This window comes from Talpa europaea (assembly GCF_964194135.1).
Source record: "Talpa europaea genome assembly, chromosome: 7".
Taxonomy (NCBI): domain Eukaryota; kingdom Metazoa; phylum Chordata; class Mammalia; order Eulipotyphla; family Talpidae; genus Talpa; species Talpa europaea.
Window position 1 is genome coordinate 22,089,867 of NC_140074.1, and position 22,545 is coordinate 22,112,411.

Here is a 22,545-nt window from a genome sequence, read left to right on the forward strand (position 1 = left end):
AGCCCCTGGCCGCGGGTCACGTGTGTGGGGCGGGGTGGGGCCGGGTATATAGTTGGGGTGTCGGCCCCGGGCTCTGAACTCCTTGTGAGTAATCAGAACCGATCGCACGGGACAGGGCGGATCGTTGCCGGTTGGCTGCAGCCGGTCGGTGAGTGCGCACCCCCTCTGTGACCACCGAGCTGGTGCCGGCACCCCGCGGGCTTAGGTCGGGTGGGGGGCTCCGCCGGTGGGCGCTGCTCGGCCCCGCCGGGCTCCAGGTTGGACCTTAGCCGCCTTGCGGCGGATTCGGGGCGCTGGTTGGGAAGGCCGGCCTCCCGGGCCTGCGTCGTCCACCCATTCTTTTTGTTGGTTGAGCCTCTTTTCTGCCATGAGCCTTAGTGTGGGCTTAGCTTCTTGTCTTGGTTTGCTGAGTGCCAGTTTCTGTTTGTCTGGAGAGAGTATTATTGAGAAGGGAATTTTAGGGGGTACACATCGAGGCTATCGATCATAGCTCCTGCCTTAAGCTTTCAGGGCGGTTCTTACTCAGTTCTTGCAGAACTGGGACCCGTGGTGGCCCAAGGGGAAATGAACTCGCTGGCCCGGATGTGGGTGACCCACCCCAACTGCTCAGCAGTGAGGTGTTTTTTGCGCGTGACTCCTTGGGATCGCTAGGTTTACATCTAAAATGTGCTGGAATGATTTTTCAGTTCCTCCGAGCACCTCCCCCCTCTAGTACTTACTCTCTCCTAAATTTCAGTCTTTTCACAAGGATGGAATAAACTCCTCTTTCTCTTCACCCCTCCCCCACATACAAGTGCTTCGAATTGATAGCCCTAACTGTCTCAGATGTCTTCTTGAAATCTCTGTTAAGGATTTTTTTGGTGAACAGATACTACTGTTCAAGATAATTGGGTATCCTAGTGGAGATACAAGACAAAGACTTCAATGTTTTTACTTTTCCCTGTGGATTCCCTTTTTGAAAGTTTGCACATAAACTGAAACCTTCCCTCAAAGGGCATATACTCCAGGGCAGAGAACTGAGAGCTAAAGATTAGGAAGAGTGCAGAAGACTACACACACCTCATTTGGAATTTTCCTCTCTTTGAACATAGCATTTGCAGGCCTCCCTGGTGGCCCAGGGGTTAAAGTCCACACTATCATGCTATTGGCAGCTACTGCAGCACAAGTTCGATCCCCTGCCAGGGAGCTGATCCACATGGCACAGCAGACCTCTCCTGTCTTGCCAACTGCTTCCCTTCAGCAGTGTATTTCAGTAGGTCCCACTATTCTGCTCCCCACTCTGTCTCTGGTGAATCCTCTCATCCCCCCACCTCTGGCCTACACCCCAGTTCCTGTATGCATAAATAAATATAAATAAATCTTTAAAAAAACAAATTAGCATTTGCTTGGATTGGGGAATGATCTGAGAGGGTCTTATTCTGATATCCTGAAATAATTTTCTCTTCCACAGTTTATTTTCACCAGGAAGAAAAATGGCATCTGTTGCAGTTGATATACAACCCGTACGTATTTATTTATTTTTTTAATATATAATTTTTACATCATTGTTCATTTTTGTATAATGTTTGATTTTTTCCCCTCATAACCCATACATAATTTAATTTTTTCTTGATTTCTTTCCCTCCCTTTGTGTTTTGAGAAATTGACACCTCTCCCCCTATCCGTTGCAGAGTGTGGTGACTAGGGTAGCCAGCCTGCCCTTGGTGAGCTCCACATACGACTTGGTCTCCTCTGCTTATGTCACTACAAAAGATCAACATCCCTACTTGAAGTCTGTGTGTGAGATGGCAGAGAAGGGCATGAAGACCATCACCTCCGTGGCGGTGACAAGTGCTCTGCCCATCATCCAGAAACTAGAGCCACAAAGTGAGTCATTTCTCCTTCAAGATTTAGTCCAAGCATTTTGTCCACACTGAGCCTAGGGCTGACTTGAATACAGTGAATGCCAACCAGTACCCTAAGCACACAAGGACAACATGAGGGATCTCAGCCTTTCCTGAGGCACATGCTGCCTTTACCTAGCAACTACTAGGTGACCCTCAATGTAATAGAAGACCTGGGCCTTCCTGGTGGCACAGGGTTAAAGTCAGTGCTATCAGGCTATCTGCAGCCACTGCAGTATGAATTTGACCCCCAGCCAGGAAGCTAACCCACATGTCAAGGCAGGCCTCTCCTATCTTGCCCACTGCTCCCCTCAGCAGTGTATTTCAGTAGATCTGCCTGTTCTGCTCCCTACTCTGTCTTTGGTGAATCCTCTCACCCCCCACACCTCTGGCCTACACTCTTGTTCTTAGATGCATAAATAAAAATAAATCTTAAAAAAAAAAAGTAATAGAAGACGTGCTTTATAATGATTGAAACTGTTAATGATACTTTAAAAAAAGCCTCTCAGAGATGCCTCTCTCGGCAGATGAGATCACAAAGGGAGCCAGTGGGTGAACTGAAACAGCTGACTTCCTTGGGACCACACAGTCTCATGAACTGCTTTTAAACAAATCTTTATTGTGAGATAATACCCCACACAATTCACCCACTTACAGTATATAATTCTGTGGTTCTTAGTTTGTTCACAGAGTTGTACGGCATTGCCACAATCGGTGTTAGAACATTTTTATTGCTGCGGGTTAAAAAGCATTCTACCAGTTTCTCTTTGGGATAATGAAAAAATTCTGGAAGGGATAGTGGTGATAGTTGCACACCATTGTGAATGAACTTAATGCTACATTTAGTTAAAATGGTGAAGTTTATCTTACGTATATTTTATTCCAATTTGAAAAAATAGAAATCTTAGTAGTCGCTACCCTTTTCCTTTCAACCTCTTGTAGGCAACTACTAATCTACGTTATGTCTTTATATCCTTGCTAATTCTGGACATTTAAGATGAATGGGAGCATAAAATATGTGGTCTTTTATGATTGTCTTAGCGTGGTATTTTCAGTGTGCATTCACGTTAGAGCCTCCTATCAGTACTTCGTTCCTTTTTATTATAGAATATTATGTGGCTAGATCATATTTTATTCATTCATCTGTTGATGGGCATTTGGATTGCTTTTACTTTTGAGTGATTATAAACATTCATGTGTGAGTTTTTCTGTGATTATATGTTCTCAGTTTATTTGGGGCTATATCTATATAGCTGGGTCATATAATAACTCTTTCAAGACTTTAAGGTACTGTCAAACTACTTTTCAAAGCAATGTACCATCTTACATTGGCCACCAGCAGTGTATGAAGGTTCTCACTTCTCATTATAACTACTTTTTTTTTTTTTAAAGATTTATTTATTTATGCATACAAGAGCTGGGGCACAGACCAGAGATGCGGGGGATGAGAGGATTCACCAGAGACAGAGCAGGGAACAGAACAGGCAGACTGACCGAAAACACACTTCTGAGGGTAGTAGCGGGCAAGACAGAAGAGGTCATCTGTGCCATGTGGGTAGCTCCCTGGCCGGCGGGGATCAAACTCATGCTGCAGAGGCTGCGGATTGCTTCATCGTGTGTTGTTTAACCCCTTGCGCCACCAGGGAGGCCCATGAACTACTTTGAGTAAAGATTTATATTATTCCCTTCATATGTTATGTCATGGGCTTTTTGAAATATGAGTACTCTTTAGAGGCCATATTTCCAACTCTGCCACTTCCCAAATGAATTTAGAACTAGTGCCTGACTTGTCTTCTTTGTGGGGGGAGTTGGACTAAATCTGGGCCTTGTTAAGGAGATCTATGGTGGTGGTAGCATACTGTTTCCTAATAACCCAAATACATGCAACTTGCTGAATTCAGTATACATAGGGATTAGATTGGCATGGAAATGCTAGTTTTGGGAATTTTCAGATACCTTATTCTCTGAATAAGGGTTCTGTTAAAGCCTGGCTTTTCTTGGCATTAACTTTAGTAACAATTGATGAGGAAGATGATTCTTAGCCAGCTTCCTACCTGAACTGTTCCTACCCCTATTTCCCTGTCAGTAGAAGAAAGTTGCCAGCAGCCTGCAAGACGGGATAGCTTTCTTGTCTTGGAGACCCCAGGCAATGCATTGTATGGTGAATGAAGAGCAACATTCTTTTTTAGAGAAAGGTTAAAGAGTTAAGGAATAAAAGTCTTTGTTCATTTTATAGTTAACATTATTTTCATTTTTTCTATTTGTGATTTTTGTAGTTGCGGTTGCCAATACCTACGCCTGCAAGGGGCTGGACAGAATTGAGGCGAAACTACCTATTCTGAATCAGCCAACAGACCAGGTGAGCTTGGGAAAAGAGTGCTCAGACTTGCTGCTTCACGTGTTTTCATGTTCTGGCCCTCCCTAGTGTCACAAGGGTTAAGTCTCAGCACTATCACGCTATCGCCAGCCATTGTGGCCTGAGTTTGATCCCAGGCCACAGAGCTAACCCACATAGTGCAGCAGACCTCTCCTGTCTTACCTGCTGCTTCCCTCAGCAGTGTATTTCAGTCAATCTGCTTGTTCTGTTCCCCGCTCTGTCTCTGGTGAATCTTCTCACCCCCCACACCTCAGGCCTGCACCCCAGTTCTTGTATTCATAAATAAATAAATCTTTAAGAAAAAATAAAAGTCAGGTTACCTTACTTTAAATTAACAAAGCATAAGGTTGAGTTATTGAAAGTAGAAAGTTCTAGTAAATGGTGTTTGGAGAAGATATTTCCCCGAGAAGGTCTTCTTGCCAGCTTTTCCTGTGCTGGTGGACCACCTACTTGCTCCAGTGCGTCTTCCCCCTAACTTAGGCAGACTACATGCTGATGCCTGGAGGACCAAGCTTAGCTTGATCTCTAGTTTCTTCCTTAGATTTGTGTGACTTTGGAATGAACTATATAAAAAATGTTTGTTATCACCAACAAATACTAATTTACCACTTTTCTTCTGTGACCGTTTGTCCCCTTTAATTATATGTATTCAAGCAAATGTTGACATGTGTAATATGAACTGAATGGTTTTTTAAAGATTTATTTTTTATTTACTTATGCATCAAGAACTGGGGTGTAGGCTTCAGGTACGGGGATTGAAGGGATAAGAGGAGGCACCAGAGACAGTGGGGAGCGGAACAGGCAGATCTATTGAAATATGCTGCTGAGAGGAACAGTGGGCGAGACAGGAGGGGTCTGTTGCGCCATGTGGGTCAGCTCCATGGGTGGGGAGCCACCTCATGCCACAATAACTGGCAATAGATTGATAGCACTGCGACTTTAACCCCTGCACCATCGGGGAGGCCTTGTTATTCATTGTTCTTAATGGAGTTAAGCCCTTCATGAAATATTAGTGCTGGAAAAAACATTAGAGAATAGCTAAACTGAAAACTTTATTTCTTCCAATTGAATAACATAGCTATTTATAATATACATGCCTTGTAATTAAGTTTTCAAGTGCTGTTGAGACCCCTGTCTAAAAGTCCCAGTCATTATCAGCTACTTTGTACATGTGGGGCACATTAAAGCTGAAAGCTATTTTCTTTTTTCATTAAAAAATGGCACCAGATTAAGTCAGGATCTAGGTTTTCAGTCCATCTTTCATGTCTGATCTTGGAAACCAATTTATAAAGTGACTTTGGAGATTTTTATGTTTTATACATACCAGAAATATGTCTGGAGGAAAACTTTCATGTTCCTATGTCCATTCTCCCTCCTCACTCCCCCACCCAAATAGAGAATGAAACTGAGTTCATGCAGTTGAACAGCTGGCTTACTTCCCCAGTATCCATCATTAGTTGTAAAAATATGTGTGGTATTTGAAGGGAAAACTCAGTTATGCATGCACAAAAGTAATTGTATTGTTGGATAGGCACAAAAGGAGAGAATCTTTTGTGTGCCACTTTGCATCTTCTCCTTGATATATGAGCAAAGGGGAGAAATGATGCAGCCATTTCTGTAGGCTACCTTTGGTATTATAAGTGGAACTTGGGTAGGCTGGCAATTTGGAGAGTTATATATGAGGCACAGGTATATGAAGCACATCCAGCAGGATAAACTGACATCTCTGCCCACATATGTTGGCCTTTATGGGCTGGGTGTGCATGTTTCCTCTATCTATGTTCACAGTCTTGCATGAGCTGCTGTCATTGTAAGCATGTCAGCATGGAAAATTGCATTCTTCGCTAGAGTATCCCTTTTACCTCATTGCAGGTTCATCTGCTTAAAAAAACTAACACTTTGACAAAATGACACATTTTGTATGTTTATTTGATTTGCTCTTCCAGTAATCCTTGCATGGTGGCAGGTCGGACAAATCTATCTGATAAGAAAATTGAAGTTCAACAACTTTTAGTGACTTGCTCAAGAACTAAAGCTAAAGAGTGAAAGGACTAGATTCCTTCTTTAATTCTTGAAATTGCCTCAGTTAAGATCTTAAATATGTGTTTATCCCTGTGTTTCTCACCAGCCAAGTGATCTGCTTTCCTACTTACAGGTTGTTGCCAATGCCAAAGGTGCTGTGATAGGGGCAAAAGATGCTATGACAACTACTGTGACAGGGGCCAAGGATTCTGTCGCCAGCACTATCACTGGGGTGATGGACAAGACCAAAGGAGCAGTGACTGACAGTGTGGAGAAGACAAAGTCTGTGGTCAATGGCAGCATTAACACAGTCTTGGGAAGTCGAATGATGCAGTTGGTGAGCAGTGGTGTAGAAAATGCCCTCACCAAATCAGAGCTGCTGGTAGACCAGTACCTCCCTCTCACTGAAGAAGAATTAGGTAATTGCAATTTTGTCTTGAAATAATTTTTATATTGGGGCCTCCTCGGTGGTGCAGCGGTTTGAGGGCAGTTCTGTGAAGCTGTCCACAGCCTCTGCAGTGCAGGTTCGATTCTGGCTAGCCAGGGAGATTCCCCCATGGTGTGGTGTGGCAGACCTCTCCTGTTGGCACCCGCTGCTCTCCTCAGCAGTGTCTTCAGTCCGTCTGCCTGTTCTGCTCCCCACTCTGTCTCTGGTGAATCCTCTTACCCTCCCGTGCCTCTGGCCTGTACCCAAGCTATTGTATAAATAAAAAATAAATCTTTAAAAAATAATAATAATAATTTTTATATCTTAGCGCAATCTTTTTAAAAAATTTATTTAAAGATTTATTTTATTTATTTATGCATACAAGAACTGGGGTATAGGCCAGAGGTGGGGGAAAGGGAGAGGATTCACCAGAGACAGAATGGGGAGCAGAACAGGCAGATTGACTGAAATACACTGCTGAGGGAAGCAGCGGGTGAGACAGGAGAATTCTGCTGTGCTATGTATGTTGGCTCCCTGGCAGGGGATGGCATTCGTGCTGCAGTGGCTGGTGATAGCTTGATAACCCTGAGACTTAACCCCTCAGTCCAGTTTTTATCACCCTGAAATATTTTTCATGCCTATTTGTAGTCAATCTGTATTTCTTCCCTCAGGTATCTACTAATCTTTCTGTCTTTGTAGATTTCTCCCTCTTAAAACTATCTTTTTTAAAAAAAAAAGCTTTATTTATTTATTTATACAAGCACTGGGTACAGTCAGAAGCGCTGGAGGGTGAGAGAATTCTCCAGAGCCAGAGCGGGGAGCAGAGCAGGCAGAAGGACCGAAGTACACCGCTGAGGGGAGCAACAGGCCGCAGGAGAGTCTGTGCGCCATGTGGGACCCTCCTCCTGGTGGCCGGGGAGCAGCTGGGGATCGAACAGTAGATAAAAAAAGTGTGAGAGATAGTCTTGTGTAGATGAGATGAAAGTGTAGATAAAAGTGTGTGAGATAACATTCTTGTTCTGGGTGGTTAGGCCAGGCAGTAGACATGAGCAGTCAGGGGGGAATGCGTACAAAATTGCATGGGTAGAATTGACAAAGTCAAGGTCCAGGTTAGAGTTCAGGCCACACTTATAGCTGTGATCCTTTAAATTTTTTTTCTTTCCTAACTTCAGAAAAAGAAGCAAAAAAAGTGGAAGGATTTGAAATAGTTCAGAAACCAAGCTATTATATTAGACTGGGGTCTCTGTCTACCAAGCTGCGCTCACGTGCCTACCAGCAGGCCCTCAGCAGAGTTAAAGAAGCTAAGCAAAAAAGCCAGGAGACCATTTCTCAGCTCCATTCCACCGTTAACATGGTGAGTAAAACATCCTTTAAAGGAATCTAAAGTGAGTTCATGCATCACAAGGAATGACAGTAAATACCATGAAATCCAAGAATCTTTATAATATCCCTTATAAACTATCCAGTGGACAAAAGGGCAAAGCGTGTACAAGTAGCAAAAGAAAAGGAAATCTAAACAGCTGAAATATATGAAGAGATGTTAATCTTACTCTGAGAGGTCAAATGACAGATGCCTCTCTTGCCCTATTAGACTGGCCATGTTTGGTCCTGTTGACAATAGTGTAAAGTGTACACTTCTGGAGTGTTCAGGGGACTCTTTTAGGGACATTATATACACACTGTGCTCCCAGCAATTTTACTTTTAAAAGTTATCCTACACATCTGTATTTGTTTAGAGTGGCAAAAGGCTGTAAACAGTGTGTGCCAACTAACAGGGATTTAATGGGCACATCACAAAAGACTACTCTCTATATAACCAGTAAAGATTTCCAAGTTACACAACAGTGTGTATTGTGCTGTTGTAAGAAAACTTCTTGGAAGGGGAAGTAGGTCACTCACTGGCAACAGGGAAGAGGAAGTTTGAATTTCTTTCCCTTTTGTCATTTTAACTGACATTTTACACGTACATATATTAAATTTTAGTTCCTTTATCTGTGCTAAACTGGAAGAAAATTTTGGAGACAGTGGTTTTTAATAGTTAAAGGCAATAAAGAACTATACGTAGTTATTATACTATGATTATATGTAGATAGTGATTATATGTATAAAGAACTTATATATTGACTATAAATAACAGTGACAGCAGGGATAGCTATACTTATGGAAATCCTGAGGTTTTAGTTGTCTGATTTGTATCATAGATCTGAGAACAGGCTAACATGGATGATTGACTTGTTGGTTTCTTTGTCTTATTCCTCTGTGTTCTAGATTGAATTTGCCAGGAAGAATGTGCATAGTGCGAACCAGAAAATTCAGGATGCTCAGGATAAACTCTCTCTCACCTGGGTGGAGTGGAAAAGGAGCATCGGCTATGATGATACAGATGAATCCCATTGTGCTGAGGTAACAGAGACAATTTAACAACCACAGACATGCATATTGCCCCTAGTGGGGTTCAACTAAATGAGAATCACCAACTTTTTCTTTATGAGTATGGACTAGCAGCACATATAGGCCTTTTTTACTATGATAGTGTTTTTTAATAGCATCAATACAGATGCTCTGAGAATATATGGGAAAGGTACCTAACTCAGCCTTGGAGTGAGGATGGCTGAATCATTGGTTTCCTGCAAGAGATGAGACATTGGTTTCCTGCTAAGCTGAGACATAATGGGGGAATTAGGTAGGTGAAAGGGTAATAGGGGACCTAGTGTTCTGGACAAACGAAATAGCATGTTGTAGGCTCAGAAAGTGGTTCTTTGGTTTCTGACAGCCAGTATATATGCATTTGCATTTGAAATAAATAATACCTATTTGCTTCCATGATGTCATCATGGAATAGTTCGAGGTAGAACTATTAATTGCCCTACTAACATGGAATATATTTTTCTCTCCATTTTCCCCTGCCTGTTTTGTTCCTTCTGTGTAAGATGATGAACTTTGAATACTCAGGCACCAGTTCAAAAAGGCTCTCAGCTATTTGCCACCTGTTAACTGGGGCATGTTAGTTAAACTCTAAGCTATGTTCATATCTATGAAATGTGAATAATACTGCTGCACTCTTCGTTGTTTTGAGGATTTTAAAAGTCAGAGAATCCACATATGTGGTGGACATTTAACCAGCCTACTATGATGAAATCAGTTCATATGTAGCACTAGTAATACACTGCTAATTCTTAAACTTGTTTTGTTCTATTTTTAGCACATTGAGTCACGTACTCTTGCTATTGCCCGTAACCTGACTCAGCAGCTCCAGACCACATGCCACACACTCCTGTACAACATCGAAGGGTTACCACAGAACATCCAAGATCAGGCCAGCCACTTGGGGGTGATGGCTGGTGACCTCTACTCGGTGTTCCGCAATGCTGCCTCCTTTAAGGAAGTGTCTGACAGCCTCCTCACTTCTAGCAAAGGGCAGCTACAGAAAATGAAGGATTCTTTAGACGATATGATGGATTATCTTGTTAACAACACACCTCTCAACTGGCTGGTAGGTCCCTTTTATCCTCAGCTGACCGATTCTCAGAATCCTCAGGACCAAGTTGCAGAGGAAGACAAGACCTGCCAGGAAGCCCAGTAACTGTAACCTGAGCACAAAACCCATTAAGCTTATCCCCTCCCTGTCATCAGTGTTGGTGCAGCCAGCTTGACGATACCTTCTGTTAAGTTAACATTAATCTGCTAGACAACCCTGAGTTAGGGAAGCAGTGGGCTAGAAAATAGATCCTCAATTGTAATTTCCAGCTGGATTAAGAGCTCTAAAGTTTCTGGCATCAGCAAGGGAGTTCTGTTACTTACTTGGCTGCTAATATAGATTGGTCAGAACTTAGCCAGAATTAACAAAAAGTTGCAGTGCATGTGTGGTCTTCTGTTGCGGCTGTTGCTATTGCATTGAATAAAAACACCTTCATGTGTGTGGTGGTATGAACTGGTATTTGCTCTAAACAGGCATCATCATTGGTTCGCTTCCCTTGTTTGCTTGTACAACTTCAGTGTTTTGTTTTTCATAAAGGAATAACCCCTTTGAAGTCAATAAAATTCACTGCAGAATAGATCTGTTTTATGCTGTGTGTTCCATGTGCTTTTTGTCTTGCTATCATAAAGCTGCATGACAGGGTTACTAATGTACATACATGAATTTCAGTTGGCCGTTGGGGAATTGGACACATTGATAACTTTGGAGACTAGTGTAAAAAATGGAATGTTTGATTATAACAAGTTTTTGACAAGATGAAAGTTAACTGCCTATTAAGAATTGTATTAGATACAATTGTTCCCTTCATTTGCTCATTTACTGGACTCTTGAGGGTGGGTTTTTAAGCCAGTAGAGGGAGCCACTCATGGCTCATCGCCTTGCTGGAAAGAAATTAAATCAGTATTTGCACTAGTCTCAATGTGTGTAGCATTTCTTGCCAAGAAGCCACTTAAGATGTGAGCCTTGGAGTTAGGATTACTCAGGGGCCAGGCTCAGCTGGATTTACTATGTTACCATTTTGGGAGAAAGCCAGTTATTTATTGGTCAGGTACCTTTAGAAGACCCATGGGAATCATAGGAAAGAAAAACTTTGGGGCCTTCCTGGTGGCGCAAGGGGTTAAGACGCAACCTATGAAGCTATCTGAGGCCACTGCAGCACAAGTTCGATCCCCAGCCAGGGAGATACCCATATGGTGCAGCAGACCTCTCCTGACTCACCCACTGCTCCCCTCAGCAGTGTATTTCAGTCAATCTGTCTGTTCTGTTCCCACTCTGTCTCTGGTGAACCCTCTCACCCCCAACACCTCTGGCCTGTATCAGTTTTTGTATGCATAAATAAATAAATCTTAAAAAAAAAAAAAAAAGACTTTGTACCCCCTATGGAAAAGGAGTCCTTTTATACATCCTGCCTCTGATGTCCAGGCTTCTAATCCTCTTAATATTGGTCAATTGTTTAGAAAATATCATGAACCTCGTTATAACAAAGCTGCAGTGTGCCAAACTTTTAAAAAGCAAATCTCATAACTTTTGAAATAGACTTAAGTGCTGCTTTGTGTCCCTGCTAAGAGGTAATGAGCTTGCCCTTCTACAGAACCCAAGTCTAGGTTATATTTGTCTTTCTACCCTGTTTGCCTCTCCCTCACCATGAAAATAGGAAGGAGCATATAATTTTACATGTACCTTCAGTGTGAATAAGTCTATCAATGCTTACTAAGTTATAGGACTAAATTTGTTCCCTTTGAGGTAACTCCAGGAATGAGCAAACAGGTGATTTCAACTGGTGGATAGGGACTCAGTGAGACGCTTGAAGCTAAGAAGCTTCTGGTTTTTGGGAAGGGTGGACGATCACAATTTAGGGGCTTCTAGGATGAAACCTATCCATTCACTTACCTGCCTGTCCCCAGTGACTGGCATTTTTAGAGCCTCTGTCTCTTAAAGTTTTTTTTTTTAAGTTTCTTAGTCCAAATTGGATGTGACCCTGCCCTCCTTGCCTCAAAATTCCAAGGCTGATATTTTGTGATTTATTCTATTTAGATGGAAAATTCATATGCTATTGTATCCATTTGCTTTCTTATCCTGAACATGAATCTTTGTATTTCCACTTCGTAAGAGTTATAATCCCAACTGAAAAAGGAAACGGGTCTTAAAGCTATTCTTTATGAGCAAGGCAAAATATAGTGCAGACCACTCTTAGCATCTAGAATAACATTCCTAACCCTTGCTTATTGTCATGAGCTGTGCACACCAATTGTAGCTTTGTCCATCTATCTTTGTCTCATATTTGTGTGTACATGCATTTCATTCAGATGTCAGCATGTTTCAAAATTTGTGGTGTCCTTGCATCTTGCAGTTTTGTTGTTGCATAAACTGGCAGTTCTAGTTTAATAGATTACTTCTCAAGGAGAACAATACTTTAGAGGGAAAAGGTTGCTACAGATAGGAGAGAACTGTTTTCTAATTTGCACTAGAGGCACAAGAACACCATCCGTGAGACTGACGTGTAATATTTGACTTGCCAAGTCATGTGAAATTTTCCTACTCCATAAACCAAGATATTTATTGCTTGTATACCAAAAGGCAACACCTTCATGCTATCAATGTTCACCCACCCAGCAGGTATCCTATAAAACAAGATATGTTAAATATATCAATACTTACACAGTTGCCATTTAATAAGGAAAAGATAATTGCGTAGTTCCACTGTTGAATATCAAAGTTCTCAGGCTCATCTGTAGCAGCTTCCTTCATCTGGAAAAAAAAAAAAAAAAAAGGAGAAACTAGAAAGGGAATAGCATGAGACTATTTGGAGAGAAAGGAGACTAAATAGTCTTTCTTTAGGCTTGAAGTCAGCTTAGGCTAAAGAGATGTTTTATGGTATCTTTTCTGTTACCCTGGCTAACATTTGAGATTCTTGATGGCACTCCTCCATGTTTTAAAAGAAGTTACTGATTCCTAGATGAAATAGTATCAGTTGGATCGTCCCTTTGTTACAGGGCAGGAAGAGGGGCAGCCCAAACCCCGCAAACCTGCCTATTCTAAATGGGTTCTGCCATCTGCTGCATCAACACCAAACATATGAGACTTTAGTGGAAAGGAACTTTAGTACAAGTGAGACAGGGTAAGCTAGGGTTATTAGGCAGTTTTAGGGACAGTGCAGGAGGGGACCTCTGAAGAATTTAGGAAGGCTTCCTGGGAGACTAGGCCTGACAATTCCGGCATCACAAGTAGGAAACAATACATAAAAGGCAAAGAATATAGTTTCTAAATCAAGCACCCAAAGTTACCCATCCCCCCGTGGATAAAAGTTCACCCAAGCAGGATTGGCCCAGAGTAAGGCCCCAAAACCTGCCACAAGTCTAAAGCATCTTCCAGTGGGGACCCACAGAAAAGCATCAGAAACAACCAGACAAGTCTGGAGGGAAAAAAGCAAAACCAAAATCAAGACAAAAACCGCCATTGTCATCTCCCCACGGGTCTCTCACCCACATCTGTGTCACCCAGCCCACGACCAAAAGGCAAGCGCACTTTCTTCATGTGTCTCTAGGCTTCATGCGCCTCCTCCATGTCTCCTGGTTCCATCCTACTTCCTTTCTTCCTCAGTCTCCTCTGCAGCTTCTTCTCTTCCTGCTCAGCTCCACCGTCCCTTGGGTGGGGCAGGGAACCTCCCCCTTTCCTGGAGACTACCCTGTTATACCTTGATGGGCCCATGTCAAATTTCTAGGACTGGTGTGGAGGGTTGAGCTCTTCTTGCTCACTATCCAGCAAGGGCTGAGCTAGGAGGCTGCCCCACTGGAACAGACTGAATAGGAAAATTGCATCCTCAATCGGTGAGGTGGTGAGAGGCAGACAGCCGATTGTCCTGTTGAGTTTGACCAGGTGAGACTGCATCTTGTTAAGAAGGTCAGTAAGATAATGAAATAAAATAATAGGAAGGCAGAGTGAAAAGAAAATGTTTGGAGGGGGCTGGACAGAGTTGTTCACAGATTCTTCTTATACACTTAATTTTCTTAAACTGGGCCTGCTGATTAGAGAGAAATGAGAGATAATGAAAGGCTTTGACTTTTATAGGGAAGCCTGATGTTAAAGTATAATAAACTTAGGTTATTTAGCTTGGTTTTGATTTCATAAAAGTAGTTTTTGAAGGAGGTGTATGAAAGATTTTAGAGCCTTAACAAAAATCTACATTTTGGACTAACACTGAAAATCTAGTTGGTACATTCATTGGGGAGAAATAATGTGCACATACAGGCAGTTAACTCTACTATATATAATATGTATATGACAAAATAATATTAACAAAATGACTCAACTCAGTATTTGACTTCCTAATAGTACAAGGCATGAACTCTGCCCTACTGAGAATATAAAGGAAATAAAGGAGGGTGGGGCAACTAAGAGATAGCTACAGTATCAGTTTTCCAAAGAGTTTGTTTTAAAGTCTAGTGACAACTGTGCCTGACTGACTTTGTGAATTTTTCAGAAATGTGACACAAGAGAACTCAAATTTCACAGATGTAAAAAATAAATCCAAACTGGTAGCTCGGACCCTGAAAGCAGGAGTATACAGAGTCTCTGGCTGAGAATGCCAGAGGGCAAAGCTACTATAAAACTGAGATAACCATTGTCCCTCCCTCCCTGTGAGGACAAAAAACCTTTCAAAGAAAACCAAATGACCTTGCTAGGACCCCTCAGGCCCTGTGTACCTTTTGCATATTAAAAACCTTTCGGCACATCCTCAGGAAACTTTTGTAGTCTTAGGGGAAGTTTGTTGATGACTATTCAAAAAATATCCTGGTATGGAATATAACTTGTCCCTCATTCTTTTTTTTTTTTAAGATTTATTGTAATTATTTATGCATATAAGAGCTGAGGTGTAGGCCAGAGATGGGGGGGTTGGTTTGGGGGAATGCTATGTGAGAAGATTCACCAGAGGCAGAATGGGGAGCAGTACAGGCAGATCTACTGAAACATACTTCTGAGGGGAGCAGCAGGCAAGACCAAAGAGGTCTGCTGTGCCATGTGGGTCGGGATCAAACTTGTACTGCAGTGGCTGCAGATAGCTTCAAAGTGCTGAGACTTAACCCCTTGCGCTACCAGGGAGACCCATTGTCCCTCATTCTTAAAGACCTAGGCTGAGGGCCTCCCGGGTGGCGCAGCGGTTGAGCGCTGGGTTGCGAAGCTGCCTGCAGCCTCTGCAGCACCTGTTCGATCCCCGGCTGCTCCCCGGCCACCGGAGGAGGGTCCCACATGGCGCGCAGACCTCTCCTGCCGCCCGCTGCTCCCCTCAGCAATGTACTTTGGTTCTGCTTCCTGCTCTGGCTCTGGTGAATTTTCTCACCCTCCCGAGCTTGACTGTACCCAGTGCATGTATAAACAACAAACAAACAAACAAATAAATAAAAATACATGCCTCTTTAAAAAAAAAAAAAAAAAGACCTAGGCTGCTAGTTTTTAAATTCCTTAGCTTTATTACAAAATTAGCCTGCAACATATGACACTTCAGCATAAATCAATATAGTAATGGAAAAACAATAATGTGGATTTTAAGATTTATTGACCGCAGCAGAAAAAGAATGCTACCTTAGGTGATATTTCCTGGAAGAGGAAAAGATTTAATGTTTTTAGCCTTAAGAAAGTGAGAAAGGGCCTCCCCTGGTGGCGCAGGCGGTTGAGCACAGCGCTGTGAAGCTGTCCACAGCCTTTGCAGCACGGGTTCGATCCCTGGCAGACCCGGTAAGGGTCCCACATAGTGCGAGAGACCTCTCCTATCTGCCCGCTGTTCCCCTTGGCAGTGTATTTTGTCAGTCTGCCTGTTCTGTTCCCTGCTCTGTCTCTGGTGAATCCTCTTACCCTTCTGCGCATCTGGCCTGTATCCCATTTCTTGTAGAAATAAATAAATAAATAAATAAATAAATCTTTAAAAAAAAAAAAAAAAAAAAAGAACGTGAGAAAGGTGGCCAGAGAGTGCTACTGTTATAAAAGTAACAGATAAAAGAAATGGGTTTTCATGTAAATGATGAGGAAAATGGTTGCCATTTAAATAATGTTATCATTCTCTTAGGCATCTATGAAGAAGTAGAATTGCTTTTGGGTTATGTGGTAACTATGTTTAATTAAGGCTGCAACATTTCATATTCCCACAGGAGAAGTATGAGGGTTCTAATTTTTACAAATCCTCAACGCTTATTGTTATATGATTTTGATTCTAGACAACCACTTAAATTGTAACTTAGCATTAAAAAGGGTAGATGTTGTGGCACAGCAGACCTCTTCTGTCTGCCCTGTGCTCCCTTAGCTGTGTGTTTCAGTAAATCCGCCTGTTCTGCTCCCTACTCTTTCTCTGACGAATTCTTTCCCTCACCCCCAACCTGCTGTACCAAATTGTGCATAAAGGGTAAGGAAAGAGTAAGATAGAACCAAGACACTCCTGGTCCCCAAACTTTCAAGCACACAATCAAGCTGCATAAGCATCCTATCATGAGTGGTGAAAAATTTGAGTTAAAATCATACCCTTAACAGGATTTTCCTTACGTATTTGGTCTTAGAGCTAATCATTACCTCTTGTGTGATCCTTTTGTAGCCCCTCACATTAGAATTGCTTTTGTACAAACTAAAATTTTAATTTTTCTTTTTTTAAAAAGATTTATTTATGCATACAAGAATTGGGGTGCAGGCCAGAGGTGCGAGGGGTGAGAGGATTCACCAGAGACAGAGTGGGGAACAGAACAGGCAGACGGACTGAAATACACTGCTGAGGGGAGCAACAGGTGAGACAGGAGAGGTCTGCAGTGCCATGTGGGTAGCTCCCTGGCTAGCCAGGGTCGAACTTGTGCTGCAAGGGCTGTGAATAGCTTCACAGTGCTGTGCTTAACCCCTTTCACCACCAGGGAGACCCCTTAATTTTTCTTTTCATTTCATTAGTTTTTCTTTGCAAAAAATATTATTGAGAGAATATTAATAGTCAAATTTCCAACATAAGAAAAACATGTATGGTTTCAGTTTGTCTTCATTTAAAACTGCAGTTGCCAGGAGGCCTCCCTTGTGGCCTAGGAATTAAGTCTCAGTGCTATCACTGCTAAGGACCGAGTTCAAACCCTGGCCAGGGAGCTACCCACATATGGCGCAGCAGGCCTCTCCTGTCTCACCTGCTGCTCCCCTTAACAGTGTATTTCAGTAGATCCACCTGTTCTGCTCCCCACTCTGTCTCTGGTAAATCTTCTCACCCAGTGCATCTTTGGCCTACACCCCAGTTCTACTCAAAAACAAAATAAAACAATACAAAAAACTGTAGTTGCCCTTCATCAGCTTCTAGCAATTTTATGGGCTCTGTATTTAATAGACTCCTCTTCTTGCCACGGGGCTCATCTCCATGCTCACACCCAGTCTTTGATTGAACCAGTTTCTGTTTAGTAGCTTCCAGGTCAGCACCTTGAACCACTGGTGCTCCATCTTTTATCTCCTGATTGGATAAAACAGCCTGGCTTCCAGTTGATGGTCCCCCTTGTCAAGGTTGCTCATCACCGGGCTGCTGAATAACTACAGGCTCAATCAGCAGGGAAGATCCTTCATCATCTTCTTTTCCTCTAAGTTTGAATAGTGACCTTACTTGCTCACTCACATTTCATACAACTGAGTGGAGAAAGAATCAAGATGGTAAGATGCTACCCCCATAGCTCTCATTAGTTTTCCTCTCAGCTCCTCTCACTAGTTTTTTTTTTTTTTAATAGAGGCATGTTTTTATTTATTTATTTATTTGTTTGTTTGTTTGTTTTGTTTATACATGCACTGGGTACAGTCAGAAGCACGGGAGGGTGAGAGAATTCACCAGAGCCAGAGCGGGGAGCAGAGCAGGCAGAAGGACCAAAATACACTGCTGAGGGGAGCAGTGGGTGGCAGGAGAGATCTGCGCGCCATGTGGGACCCTCCTCCCGTGACCGGGGAGCAGCCGGGGATCGAACCGGCGCCACAGAGGCCGCGGGCAGCTTTGCAACCCAGCGCTCAACCGCTGCACCCCCGGGGAGGCCCCCTCTCACTAGTTTTTCAAAATTTTTTCTCTATTTTTCAAAATAAATCCATTTTTCTGATTCCCTGTCATATTTTTCAGCCGTGCATGCACACTCACCTCTACCAGCAAATTAAATTCCCACAGATGGTATTTTTGTTTCTGTAGTAGTTCCACCTATCCAAGGCCTGGCCATTGTTAGTCTAACTTAGTCTCAACATGTGCCAAGAGTGCCACCTTCTGGAAAATTGTCTTAATAAACATGTGAATCAATGAAGTCTATGATGTGAAAGGTCTACGGTGATATGATTGCACGTATGCAAAAGATGTACAGGGTTTGGGATATCCTAGTGTAGTCATTTGGTTTTCTTGTAAAGAATGTTCTACTGATTTCCTATAGCTGCGGGTAGGGACAATGGTTTTGTAGTAAATTTAGCCTCCCATCCCTGATGGGCGTTCTCAGCCAGAGACTCCATATACTTCTGCTCTGAGGGTCCACACTATACTTGTTATACCAGTGAAATAGGATTTAGTTTAGAAATCTGTAAAATGAGTTCTTTTGTTCCACATTTCTGAAAACCTCCCAAAGATGGTCAGGAAGAGTTATCATTACATTTTAAAATAAACTCCTTGGAAACTTGATAGACTATGGCTATCTCTTAGTTGTCCCACCCTCTGCTATTTCCTTTCTAGCCCTCAAAGTCTTTGGAAATAGCCAGGAATAAGGGAATTAAGCATTCTGAATCATTTTGGAAGCTGATTGAGTCAAATGGCTCTCTAAATCATCTCAGGAACTAAAGGTACTCTTTTTGGTGGTAGTGATGGAGACTTTTCTCCTAACACTCTTTAAAAAAAATTTTTTTTTATGTATACAAGAACTGGATTGTAAGCCAGAGAGGTGCCAGGGGTGGTGGTGGGGGTGGTGGTGAGAAGATTCACCAGAGACAGAGTGGGGAGCAGGACAGGCTGATCTACTGAAATACACTGCTGAGGGGAGCAGTGGGCAAAACAGGAGAGGTCTTCTGAGCCATGTGGATTAGCTCCCTGGCTGGCAGGCATCGACTTTAACCCCTGCACTACCAGGGAGGCCCTCTCTTAATATTCTTTAATGTGGGCTCATCTGCAAAGATCTTTCTTTAGGCAGACTTTGGAGGTTTTTACATATGTGTGGTAGTATTGAAGGAACTAATGAGGATAAAAAAACTGCTTGTTAAGCACCTTTTATGAACTGGGTTCATGTTACCTTTGTTTCGTACCTGGAACCCAATCAGTTAGGTACTTTCCTCACTTGAGAGGAAACCTGGGTTGAAAAGAGATAAGTGACAGCGTAGGAATTTAACCTCTGTCTTACTGATGTCAAAGTGCTTTTTTTTTTTTTTTTTTTGCCATTCTAGCACTCTAAACTTCTGATAGAAGACTGCTGCTTGCTTTCTTGCTTGAGGCCTAGAAAATACCTCTGCCTATATTCTCTTATCTTTCTGTTCTATCACACATTTATTAAAAACAAGCAGAGTGATGCTACATGTCAAAATATACATTTAATAAAAATAGCTCAGAAGTGAAAATTAAGCAAGAAACATCTTTTAACCCAAAAAAGGCTAAACTTGCCACCATTGGCTTGCCTGACTGACTGCATAAACATTGCTGGCTTCTGGGGATGTCAGATTGAACATTGTCTTTACAAAGTGAATATTTATGAAGAACTAGAATGCAATGTGGTCTCCTCAAATGGAAAGTCTCAGGAAAAAAAGTAGAAGTTTGTACGTCAGATTTTGTAGTCCTCTGAACATCTGGTTTCTCAGGGAAGAATGTAATAAGGGCCACAAACAACTAGGAAAGGGGTTCAATGAAGAAAGCAAGATTTTGTCTTCTTGTCTTTGTTTGTTTGTTTTATACTGTTTTTAATTTTTTTAAATATTTACTGTATTTATTTACGCATACAAGAATTGGGGTGTTGGCCAGATGTACAGGGGTGAGAGGATTCACCAGAGACAGAGTGGGGAGCAGAACCGGCAGATCTACTGAAATACACTGCTGAGGGCCTCCCTGGTGATGCAAGGGTTTAAGACGCAGCACTATGAAGCTATTTGCAACTACTGCAACACAAGTTTGATCACCAGCCAGGGAAGTGACCCACATGGTGTAGCAGACCTCTCCTGTTTCACCCGCTATTCCCCTCAGCAGTGTATTTCAGTCAGTCTGCCTGTTCTGCTCCCCACTCTGTCTCTGGTGAATCCTCTCACCCCCTGCACCTCTGGTCTGTACCCCAGTTCTTGTTTGCATAAATAAATCTTTAAAAAAAAAAAGAAATACATTGCTGAGGAGGGCAATGGATGACAGGAGAGGTCTGCTACGCCAGGCTGCAGCAGTGATAGTCTTAACCTTTAGGTCCCAGGAAAGCCCTGTAGTGATTTTTAATCTGGTAAAATAAACGTAACATGAAATTGACCTTCTTAGTCAATTTTAAGTCTACAATTCAGTGGTATTAAGTGCTTGTACAATGTTGTATAACCATGACTATTATCCATTTCCATAACATTATCATTATTCTAAGCATAAACTCAGTGCTAATTTTTTTTTTTTTTAAGGGAGTGAAAATCTGAGTGTAATTTGTTGGAATCAACCTTCTCTTTTTATACATCTTTTTGACCATTACATAAAATTATTTTTCACAGTATATGGTTAATTATACATTAAATTATTACATGCAGTAAAACATAACAAAAAACAATATGCACTATTTCTTGATTCCAATCATGTACAATCATCAATAAATCAAGTACATACCGAGACCTCAACAAGGGGTCCCCTACAACCTAAACTATTTTTGACCCATAGATCCTACGTTATTAACCTTAGTATAATCATTAACATAACCAACATTATTCCATTATTATTATTATTTACTTATATATTATGACATAAATATTTTTTACTAATATCTATAACTATTTTTACTATATAATTGTACTATTATAAAATCACAACAACTGCTTTACTTCATTAAAATCTTTTTTTTTAATAATAAATTTTATTTTTATATTCCCCATACAATTGCAGCCCCCCCATTCTGACCCCAATCCCTCCCCTCCCACCTCCGCCCCCCTAAAAGTGTCTCTGGTTCGTAGTTTTTTGTTGATTTTGATTTTCACTTTCTTATAGTTATTCGTTTTCCTGGTCCCTTATTTAAGTTTTCTAGATTCCTGCTATGAGTGAGACCATCCGGTATTTTTCTTTTTCTTTTTGGCTTATTTCGCTGAGCATGATCCCTTCCAGTGCCATCCATGTTGCTGCAAATTGCATGTGTTTATCTTTTTTGAATGCTGAAACTCAGTGCTAATTAAATAATAATTCCTATTTCCCCCACTGCCTCTAATTTTTGATGATTTTTTTTGTTAGTCATTTTACCTCTGCTAAGCAATCAGCTAATTTTTTCTGCTATCAATATTCCAGCCTTTAGTAAATTATTATACCTTGCTAATTTTCTGCTTTTAATCTGCTAGTGACTTAGAAACATTACTTTGCTTATCAAATTGTATGGAAAGGAAAATTTAATAGCACATAACCCTAACAGCCTTTCTTATGCAGAGAAGAACTAGGACTTTGTGATGGCTACTTTAACTATTAAAAGATATTTTGCTTTCTCTGACACTTCCCAAAGAGTTTATATTATTGGAAGTTAGATTTAGGGAAAACTGGAATATTATAGTTTTTTTTAAGAGAATAGTGGATAAACAGGTGAATAAGCAGACATGTTTTATATATTATACATTCAAAAAAGCTTGCATTCATTAAGTTCTACCACTAGTTTCTTTTTTAAGAAGATTCCTTATAATAGTGAATTGGAGGAATAAACCTACAAACATCTGGTCGGGCCTCCCCTGGTGGCACAGCGGTTGAGCGCAGGGTTGCGAGGCTGCCCGCGGCCTCTGCAGCGCCAGTTCGATCCCCCCTAGTTCGATCCCCGGCCGCCAGCAAGGGTCCCACCAAAAAACAAACAAACAAACAAACAAACAAAAAACATCTGGTTGGAAAGCACAAGTATGGACAAAGTAAGATTCATTCACATGCAGTAATTAATGTCTCCATGGGCTCACCTGGACTTGAAAGCTTACTTCATTAGTATTTGTTTTAATATCCAAGATTCTTCTTTTACAGGTATTTGATTTCACTGCCATGGATTTGACATCTGAGACTGATGAAATTCCAGATATTATAGCTGTGGAAGAGGAGGAGGAATCAGATCATTCACATGCTAATAACTCTGAGTCCTCTACAGGCAAAATGTTAAATAACTAACAAAAGATACTCCTGAAAGAATATACAATTTTTGTCACGTTAAACTTCATATTTGCT

The 22,545-nt window shown here is 41.6% G+C and overlaps 1 protein-coding gene across 2 annotated transcripts; it reads left to right on the plus strand.

The window, feature by feature from the left end:
- Positions 1–1,472: 1,472 nt before the first annotated feature.
- Positions 1,473–22,488, plus strand: PLIN2 (perilipin 2; the record flags this gene model as incomplete). 2 transcript variants are annotated; one of them, XM_084236588.1, is made up of 8 exons in its annotated part: positions 1,473–1,502; positions 1,671–1,866; positions 4,160–4,242; positions 6,416–6,701; positions 7,882–8,063; positions 8,978–9,112; positions 9,912–10,202; positions 22,333–22,488. In XM_084236588.1, 8 exons carry the CDS (start codon positions 1,473–1,475, stop codon positions 22,486–22,488), a joined length of 1,359 nt encoding a protein of 452 aa, XP_084092714.1. The 2 variants fall into 2 exon arrangements, with proteins under 2 accessions (XP_084092714.1, XP_084092715.1); XM_084236589.1 differs by having other exon boundaries at positions 22,348–22,488.
- Positions 22,489–22,545: the final 57 nt, after the last annotated feature.